General features: G+C 40.2%; 1 protein-coding gene across 1 annotated transcript; it reads right to left on the bottom strand.

Moving 5' to 3' along the window:
- Positions 1–3003: 3003 nt before the first annotated feature.
- MELLADRAFT_112052 (uncharacterized protein) lies at positions 3004–3480 on the bottom strand (the record flags this gene model as incomplete). Its single annotated transcript, XM_007416463.1, has 2 exons — positions 3004–3207; positions 3283–3480. 2 exons carry the CDS (start codon positions 3478–3480, stop codon positions 3004–3006), a joined length of 402 nt encoding a protein of 133 aa, XP_007416525.1.
- Between the last annotated feature and the right edge of the window lie 7344 nt (positions 3481–10824).

Genomic DNA, 10824 nt, shown 5'->3' with positions numbered 1-10824 from the left:
CTGCCAATTCAGGTGAGTGACAGCCGCAAGTCCCGCGCATATTGAACGCACTAACACATATCAATCATGGTCAATTGGTCGGATAAACGATACTAAAGGTCGCTTGACAAACGATCGAGTCTTGCAAACCCTTCAACAAGAGCGAAGTGAGTTGAAACGTCAGTTAGAAGATCAGTCGGATCTTTGCTCAATCGCCTTGGAACGACAAAAGAAAGCCGAAGCATTTGCCAATGAGTAAGTCTTAACGACCTTTGAAAGATTCTTTTGCTTGGTGTAGATACTGTCAACGATACCAGTTTGAAGTGTAAAAGTAGTTTCCTGATACAAGGTTTGGATGGCGTGCGCATAGTTGCCAGATCGAAGCAGCAAGAGAAAGATCCGAAAGTACTGATTTGCTCAAAGCAAATGTGAGGTTTCTTTTTTAATTTTGTGAGGGGTCTCTACTTCACACTGACGAATGCATGTCATTGTGGATTGGTTGTAGACTGAATTAGAGAGAAAGATCAAGAGCCTGAACTTGAAGATTGTAGATTTGGAGACTCGTTCTATGGCTTCTGGTTCACCACGACCGCTTAGTGCAGGATCAAACCTAAACCGAAAGCTGATGTCGATCGATCCTAAAGAATATGATGAATTGGTTAATCAATTAGAACAAGAAAAAGAGAATGTAGTACGAGCTACACGAAGATCGGATAGATCATTGGAAGATTTACAGATTAAGTTGATGGACTCGGAAAGGTCCAGGAATAGATTGAGGGATGAGATATCAAATTTTGAGAATAAGTTGTTGACACTCAGGAAACAAAATTCTGATCTGGTGAGTGGTCTTCAGTCTCAATTAAGATAATATGAGCTGTAAACGATAACTTGTCAACTGATGTGTACGATACTTCTCCAGCAATCCTCCGAGAGCGAACTACAGCTAGCTAAACGAAGAGCTGAACGTGATGCAGCTGACATGAAAGAGAAAACACTGCGGTGAGTTTGAAGAGATTTCTATCATTTTTTTCATTGGTGATTTTATGATCAACATCTTTCGCATTCAATGAAACTGACTTGCAATCGCGGGATTCGACTTGCAGGCTACAAGCCGAATTGGAGCGGTATCGAGCAATGGGAGCCTTGAATCGATCGCCTGGACCAAGTCGGCGACCTTGAACCGCCTTCTCCCCCATCAAACGGTGACAGCTTTCAAAAGACCATGAATGTTTTTTTCTCCTTTTCGTGTTTCATAACGATTATTCCTTCCGACATAATGTATATTCACCTTTTGTTACCGTTCTTCATTTTTCCAAAAAAATCACTTTACTGAAATCGTGTTCATAGGATCTATCTTGTTGTGATGATTATCGTTTTAATTAGTCCTTTGTTATCTCTTCTTATTTTATCTCTCCTAGTAGTTCTGATCAATTTCCCCAAATGTATATATTTAATTATTTATTTATATATATCTCTTTCTTATCTAATTTTTTTTAGCAATTGTGTAGCTTTTCAAGTTTTTTCAACTACTATTCATTAGAGTTTTTTCGGAAACCTTTTTAGATTAAAATAATGTTTGTTCTGAATACGTTCATTTAATCTTTTTGAGTAAGAGGACAGTGAACAAGTGTGTTGATTAGTTGAAAAAGTTGATCAGGTTGGACATTGGGTATATTCCTTAAAAGCTGAGCCTGTATTATTATCAGTAGTGGGCTTTGAATAGCTTGCTTAACAAATGTCTGCGCTCTAGAACTTCGTTGTGGAGGATCTTCTGAAGTCGATGAGAGCCTCTTGCGATGAAACAAAATGTGAGAGAGACGACAAAAGTATAGGCGAGCCAGCTCGAAAGCCGGCCCGTCCGATCAAGAGATTGAGCATCGGCTTACATCATGGACATAAACCCGACAGCGGTGCTGGGTGAAGCGGAAGGGTCGCTGTGCGATGCCCAGACCCACTGCCGACAGTCAGGTATCCTTGATCACCCAAGACTGCGAACGCAAGGTAAGTATGAAGAGGGGCTCCACAATTAGGACTATATACATGGTTCTGCGTAACTCATGTTCAAACCTTGAATGCTGCATCACGCATCCTTGCAGGGACTTCGTCAAACGAACAGAAATGCCTTCATGGAAACGCCACGAATCATTGATTGCTTGAGCAAAGTTCAAACTCATTAAGCCCATGAAAAATTCCAAACAGCTTTCTTGTAAAAGGCTTTCAAATCTATTGCATGAAGAAGATGGAGGAAAAGAGGCTTTCTCTTATCTGAACAGAAGTTTCTTACAAGGCTGAATCGGCGAGTCGCGACTTTCATATATTTCTCTTTATCTCGTACAATCAAGCACCAGCAAGGATGCGTGATGCAGCATTCAAGGTTTGAACATAAGTTGCGCAGAACCATGTATATAGTCCTAATTGTGGAGCCCTTCTTCATACTTACCTTGCGTTCGCAGTCTTGGGTGATCAAGGATACCTGACTGTCGGCAGTGGGTCTGGGCATCGCACAGCGACCCTTCCGCTTCACCCAGCACCGCTGTCGGGTTTATGTCCATGATGTAAGCCGATGCTCAATCTCTTGATCGGACGGGCCGGCTTTCGAGCTGGCTCGCCTATACTTTTGTCATTTTTCTTTCTTATGGTGAGAAAACTATCTTTGAAGTAACAAGCAGTTGTGTCACTCTGATCTCCGGAACTGATCAACGCGTAGTTCCATTCGTGCAATTGCTGACCCTGGCTCGAGGTGTATACTTGAAAGTAGCACTACTGATGGCAACGCTATGGTGTCTGCCGAGAGTAGCATGCAAAAGTATTCATTGCCTGGCAGATTCTTGCTTATGCTGTCCAACAAAGATGCGAGACTTGAGCGCGTTGTATCAACGCGCTATAACATGAAGACTCCCTTTGACTCAAGCACTTTCATAATCTAGGGAGCAAATTTATGTCTTCAACATTCAGAAATTCACTTATAGCATGATCTACATGACATTGACTTTGATGACAGTCTTCAAAGTCGTGAGTTCATATTCATTCCATTTTGACTATAGGATGTGGTCGTTTGGAAAAGACAATTTTACGGTTCACAAGGGCTATTATGTCTAATTGGGTTTGAGTATCGGAAGGCGATGGTAAAGCTCCAAGTTCGATTTTACGAAGTAAAGCCAGCGGGGATGGGAATTCAACAATCTTGCCTTCGAGTTGATGATTACCAATTGTTAATAAAGGTTTTCTCTACAATTCAACGAAGCAAATCAATAACTGAAGTTTTGTCCTGAAAAGCTCAAGTAAAAGAAACAACAAGCTCACTGGATCGGAGACGTCGAGTTTCCCAATTTCTAGGCCTGCTCGCGCCGAATTCTCATCGATATCCTCATCATGACTTGAGATTTCGAGCTTGCCTTGCAATTCGACTATGATGGTTTCTCCATTGACAACGGTACATGTCGAATCGGTCGTCACACTCTGCACAGCCTTCGAAGGTGTGACAGATATAGGAAGCCTCATCTCAGCTGGTGAGGGTCGGTGATGATACGATGAAGCTACCAAGCGAGGTTGGGCTGCGTCCGTCAATCATCAGATGTTATAGCCGTTGACTAAAAGGCGTGAAAGGAACCTAATGGACCGAGCTGATTGTGGACGTTGTTAACCGACCCGCGCTTAGAACACGCGCCGTAGCTGTCCCGCGAGGTCGGATTTGTACCGTGCAATACTTTGCTCCCGGAAAGTTCACAGAGTTGAAGAAATCCCCAACTTGACCAACTTATCCTCCGTGATCTGCTTTGTGCAATGGGCCAGCCTCATTCCTTCAACATGCTGATGTTGACACCCACACAGATGTAGAGCAGTTCCCTCCTTACTTTCTTGCCTTTGAGGGACTTGGCTTCCCCCAGATTGCCACTGGTAAACTTCACCGTGTTCGAGTGGTGTTTGCTTGTCGGCAAGCAATACAAGTTGCCTTTGTGCCTCAAATGCAGTCTGTGTGCGCTTGTCGTCAATAGACCGCCACACGGATACAGTGCTTCTGATGTTAAAAACAAAGGTATGGAGGTTCTGTAACTCAAATTTTCCTTTAGATGTTTGAATTGGCCAGACAAACAGGACTTTTCTTTCTTATTTGAAGTGTAGCTGGGAAGGTGTTTCAGCCAGAATGATGGTTTCTGTTACAAGAATAGATGACATATGATTCTAATGTGGATAAATGATAGTGTGAGGACCTTTCTGACTTTGTTTACTGAGGGTTTTTGATCAAGTACCATGATGCACCAAGTTAACAAAGTCCCTCAAGGCTTGACACCTGTCAGTCAACAAGTTGAATCAGGCGTCTTTGCCAGAGGGACTTACCCCCAAGGTCCGCTTTTTGACCTGAAGGCTTAAGCTCTTCTTGGTGGAGAGGATTTTCTTTTCCTCCTTTTGGCAAGCACACCAAGATTTTCTGCCCGCTGCTCAGCCATGTATGCGCTCTCTGTGCCTACATGTTGTACAATTAAAAGCATCCTTTTATGTTGCTTCCTCACACCGCGGGAATTAAATAGTTCAAACCCGGATTGAACCGAGTTTTGGTGTCCGGGTTCAAAATTTCCTCGAATCGTGAAATTCGTTCACGACTTGTTTGCAATACATTTGCCAAATTCCCTCAAGCGGTACTCTGCTCGGCCTGTATATGTACAGTACATCATACAACAACAACAACCTTCAGCATCAGTCACCAAGGATTCACCAATTGTACAGAGGATCAAGAATAAGATTCAAGACTGAGGATGCATGACACAGGAAAGATGGTTGAATCAATACCGCAACCGCTCCGCTCAAATGAGCGTGAGCGGAGCGGTTTTGGCATCCGCTCAAACCTCCGCTACCCAGAGCGGAGGCTGCGCACCGCGCTCCGAGGAGAGGAAAGTCCTGAGCGGAGCATATCGCTCCGCTCAGAGCCAGGGCTCGAGTCTCTTTTTTATGTTTTTTTTAGACTTTTCAGGTCTTTTGTAGTGATGAGCGCCGCACACTGGTGTTGCACTACGCACACCAAAGTAAGAAAAAAAATAAAAAAGAGCGATATTGTGCGTAGTGAGATTGAGCGCAGCACTGCGCTCCGCTCCCAAAATAGGTCAAAAACCTGAGCGGAGCGTAGCGGTTGCGGTGTTGGTTGAATGGTTGGAATCAGGGTTGTTGTTGTATGATGAAGCTGTAAATACAAATGTGGGGCCAAAAGAGTACCGCTCAAGGGAAACCGGCAAACCTATTGCAAACAAGTTGTGAACAAATTTCACGATTTGAGGAAAATTCAAACCCGGACACCAAAATTTGGTTCAATCCGGGTTTGAACTATTTAATTCCCGTGGTGTCACTGAGCTACATCAAGTTACATTTGTGTAGTTTTGACATGTAGCTTAACTAAGGTCGAGGACTTCTTTGGTTCTGTAGTGAGCAGTCCCCCAACTTAGTCAAGCTACATGTGGAAAATACAATGATTCAAATCTATGTAGCTCAGCAAGGGAAGAGTGGAATTTGATGATTCCACTTGTACAATATGCACCAAGATCCTGCGCATGTGTGGTTGCATGGCGGGCACAAAATCCTTGGTGAGCTCATGGAAAAAGCAGGAAGAAGATCTCCCCAGCCAAAAGGAGGCTAAGCCTTCAGGCCAAAAATCAGACCTTGTGGGTAAGTCCCTCTGGTGAAGACATCCTGATTCAACTTGTTGATTGACAGGTGTCAAGTCTCAAGGGACTTTGTTAAGTTAGCATGATGCAAGGCTGCCACTATACTATACTACACTGGGACTATACTTGGTATAGTATAGTTCAACTATACTGTACTTGAACTATACTTGGTATAGTATAGTACAACTATACTCATCTATACTATACTATACCATGCAGTATAGGTAAACATGCTGATGGAAAACTTGTGTAACCCTTGTCCATGTATAGTTGATCAATTGATACCCAACTATACTATACTAGTATAGTATAGTACAATTTAAACTATACTATACCCAACTATACTCATACCAGTATAGTATGGCACCCTTGCATGATGCAAGTCTAGGGCTCTTAATTTTGGTTATCCAAAAGAGCTCAGTATCTGTAGTTCAGAAAAGAATTATCCAAAGCCCATTTTTGGACGGTTTCAAACAAAGCAGGTTAAAGCTGCTCAGCCAAAAATAACACTTCTCGGAGCCACAGCCCAATTGTTGTCTATGTTTTTGTTTGTATTTACACTCTCTTGCTGCTTGATTATTTCCTTTTGGATTGTTTCTTTCTTTGCACTCTGGAGTTGATTGGTTATTATTAGTTTTCTGTTTTCTTTTCCATGTGTGTACACTTGTTTGCTTGGGAGTTGCTTTTTTTTCTTGGTCAGTTCTTGAGTCTAATTTCTTTGTTTCTTCTACTTATTTACACTTGCCTTTCTGTGGATTTCTTTCTTTTCTATTTCTTCACACTCATTTTGTATAGCTCTACTTGCCATCATATAATTTATCCTTGGTTTTGTTTGACTCACCCTCTTGTGTTCTCATTCTCCTAAAGTTTTACACTTGACACATTACAGTGAATACCATTAGTGACTAAGGTGACCATCAATCCCAAGAAAATTCAACAAATCAATGTTCAACAAATCAATGCAATCAACTATGTAGGTTGAAGTGTTTGAACAGAGTAAGTGGAAGTGAAAACAAAACCAAGAATGGGTTAGCACAATGTTTCACAAAAGCAAAGGGCATATCTGATAGTTTTACTGAACATAGCAACTGTTTTGCAGAAGTCACCTCACCCCACTTTTTTAGCCTGCTGTTGGTAAAATGGGTTGCAGCCCAGTGTCAGTCATGATTACATATACATGTACCCAAAGACTAACTTGTAATATATAACCAGCACTCAAAAACCTGACTACATGTACATATAGCTTAGAAAACATATGTAACATTCAATACAACATATCCAAACCGCAATTACATATACACATACACTCAACACCACATGTAATATGTAATAAAACACTATTTACACCTCATATCAGGTTGGGGTGTGGTGCAAAAAAAACACCTTAGGTTTGCCTAGGCGCCAGAGATTTTGGAAAATTGAGGGTTGGCACACCTTTTTGAAAATCACACCAAATCTAAGGAATCCTATGTCCTGTCACCAATATTGGAATTGTTGACAACAGCACTTAACTCTTTCTCACCTTTACATGGCAAAACTTTTGTGGTAGATGGCTTCAGCAACTTAAAAATTAGAAAAATATTGGTGAAAAACAACATTTCGGCTTCCAGCATTTTTTTTGGCAAAAACACGCCCAGCGCATCAAGTGGTGCCTTGGCAATAAAATTCACACTAAATTCTCTGACTCCCCTCAATTACACCTCAATTCAACACCCCTTGACTATCATCAATCAGCCCCAATTGTTCTTGATAATTACAAACATCAATTGCCATGGTCTACTCAAAATGCAAACCATACAAGACTGTATGTGTAACATGCATCATTGCTGTGTATTATCTTCACTGGCCACTTCTTTTCATTCTCTTTATACACCAGTAAGTTTTCAATCAAATATGTAGACTACTGATTATCTCTTGATATTAGCATTGCTGTTGTTTGCAAAGTGTGTATTGTGCTTTACAATATCTGAGTCAACATTCCAGTTATACATGACTTCCATTGGAGCATTGTTCCATCATAAAAAATGAATTTGTTAGTATGGATCACAACCTACTAATTATTATGTATGAGACTTGATGAATTTATCTTCAAAGAAAACAGCAACCAAGATGGCAGATTAGCTGAGCCCCTCACAAGTATACTTCCCACACCCTTGAAAACCAAACACACTTGTGAGGGGCATAAGTAAATCAGAGTGAATGCAAAGTTTTTCAACTTTGACAGCACACTCATAATCACATATAGAGGGAATTGGGGCAAATTAAGACACTAGATCTTTGGCATAGTGTTTTGTATTGATGATTCCTTCCTTATTGATCTCAGTCTCATTTGAATCATCTCAATTCTACACATTAGTTCACCCTTTCTCTATGTCACATTTGACATCATGAAATTGTTGCATTGAATACATGTTTATTTGTACACCCTTGAGTAAAATAATCGGAATTTCATCAAAAAGTAGCTTCCCAGTGGAGGAAAGTTGACAATATTTGAGGCAATACGGAATCAGGGTGTCATTAAGGGTAGTCAGCAAACCCAATGTGAATGAGTAAACAAGACTTGCAATTGAAGAAAGTTGCAGTACAGGTCACCACACCTTTCCTCAATTGGGTTTTGAACACATTGATTCCTGTTGTACCCCTATATACTAACCCCTAAGCCCAATACTAGCCCAATCCTGAACCCTTGCAGCCTTACTATTGCTTTCTTTCTATCATTGATCTAATTTTCTTTGTCAACAATTTCATGCTTAACCACCATTTCCCTTTTTCTTTGATATCATTTTTCTCAATTACTGTTGTTCTTATCCTTGTTTGTTTTGTCAATTTACATACGTACAATCAGTGACAATCAATATAATGCAATAGGCTGACTACTATCAAATCTCCATGAAGGTATACCCTGTAGGGACATTATCCCTATAAATGCATGGTAATTTTTAGAGTTTGCTGTTGCCAAAACAAGATTTGAAAAAGAATATTCCTTTGGAATCATGAAGAAAACTACCTCTCAAATTTTATGAAATCAGAGACAGTTGGTCGTAGCAAGATGTTCTTGGGTAAGTCCCACTATCAAAGATGAATTCAAAAGAAACTCCATGTCTTGCAATTGTTTCCCAGAAGGGGGGTAGACGGGGTTCAACCCAGCTCCGAGTCCAGGGGACACATGCAGTTGGTGGGTGTGTCTTTTGCTAAGCTACATTCAATTGTTCCTAATCATAGAATATGGAATAACCTTACTATCTAATATATCACTAAGTACTCTAATTGCAGTAGGGAAGATGTGTATAGATGTTCAAACATCCCCACAAAACCTCATCCAGCCAAAAATCTCATCAGTACAAGCAGCCAATGAGTACTGTAAAAGTGGGCCGCTCTGGGCCACCTGTGTATCCCTTTTCTGGACATTCCATCTGAAAGATCAAAAAATGGCAAGACAAACTTGCTCCCAAAGTGCTCGTGGCCCTGGGGCGCCAGGCACACTATAAAGACTTCTTATATACAGAGAATTGTACAAAGGGATTTATGGGCTTGGTAGTCCACCCATTGGTAGAAAAAATAATAGTTGTAGTACTTTAGTTATAGTTGACACATAAAGATAGGTAGTCCAATGTGTGAAATCAAAAGCACTTGAAAGAAATCCAGGGAAACCAAATCTCTGAAGCACTTCTGCAAAAAGTGGCAGGGTCATGAGTTGAAGCCCACAAAAACATTTGGTCAATATGAGGCTTGAACTCATGACCTTGGCATTGATACACAATGTATTAGTACCACGCTCTACCGACTAAGCTAATCGACCAGTGAGCTCATCATTGAGATGATGTGCCTTGAGGCGGCTTGATGGAATGTTTGTTTGTAGGTAACCTGTCATTTACTGATTGGAATGTTGGGAATTAGGTACTTCAAGTATGAATGATTTAAATATGAGGGTAATTGTCTATTTTAGCATTTGTAAAAATGACATCATCCTGTTTACCACTCATATTTCTCGTTACCAATTCCATCTAGAATTCCAATTCATAAGCTTCATTGTCAAGTTCAGAAAGTGTAGCAAGTTATTTTTCAAAGCCCTCCCTCTCCCACCTGAAATATCTTACACAAAACACTTATTCTGTATGTGTTTTGTATATTTATCAACAGTTTATATTTTTGACCTTCAAACAGTGTCTTTGAAAACATATTAAAAAACTGTGTAAAAACTGTTCCTTTTGTCTATTCCTATATTTTCATTTTTTAGTTTAAGATATGTTGCCAAAAAGTTTCCTATAAATGTTATTCTTCAAGGTATTACTGTGTTGTTTACATTGTTTTTTGCATATTATGTACTGCTAGCCACCCTGAAGGGTGTTTGTTTGGTTTGAGGTCATGATAATATACACAAATGTTTTAGCCCAGTGCCTTCAGTGTGTCAGTTTTGTGTTTCTGTAAGTACTGGACAATATTTTACACTTGTGAAATGTTGCTTCCAGACTTGTGTTATCAGACACAAGCTGACACAGACTTGCGGTCTCAAGACAAGACAAGGAAGAGGTACATTGTATGTATTTGAATGAATTATACAAGTGAAATATTGATAATGAAAGAGACAAGATGATATGGCAAAAAAAGCAGTATATACACAAATGTTTTACTCTGGACATCCAGTGAAATACAAAAGAGAGACAGAACACCAATAAAGAGCAGTAGCTCAGCATTGTGATCATTCACGTTATGCACACTGTGATTTACACATAAACATGTTGAGTATCATTCATGATGCACTTAGTGCATCACCGGGCATAGACTGTATATACCCCTCCTCAAAATCAAATGTAAGCATGTCCATCCTGCATATTCAATATTTATTTGAAGATTGGGCCTCAAGATACCAAGATAAACAATTGAACTAGTGAAAGTTTAATCATAGAATCAAGGGCCCTTACATTTTCAATCAAACACAAAGAATACATTTGAGAAGCTTGACCCAAATCTACTGGTTGGTGGAGGACTGAGAAGTGTAGGAGAGACTACAGCCCCAAAGATCTATTCTGTTGAATAGATCAAAGTGTTTGTTTCAATGATTCTTGTTCATTTTGTAGTACCTTGTTTGACTATTCTATGTAGGATTGGTGTACATTGATAGGCTGGACTGTTTTTTTGTAGATGCTTTGTAGAGTCTGGTCATACATATTTCAGTGTCACATACACTGTC

The sequence above is a fragment of the Melampsora larici-populina genome (assembly GCF_000204055.1).
Source record: "Melampsora larici-populina 98AG31 unplaced genomic scaffold MELLAscaffold_61, whole genome shotgun sequence".
Classification (NCBI taxonomy): domain Eukaryota; kingdom Fungi; phylum Basidiomycota; class Pucciniomycetes; order Pucciniales; family Melampsoraceae; genus Melampsora; species Melampsora laricis-populina.
This window is presented reverse-complemented; position numbering and strand designations above follow the sequence as displayed.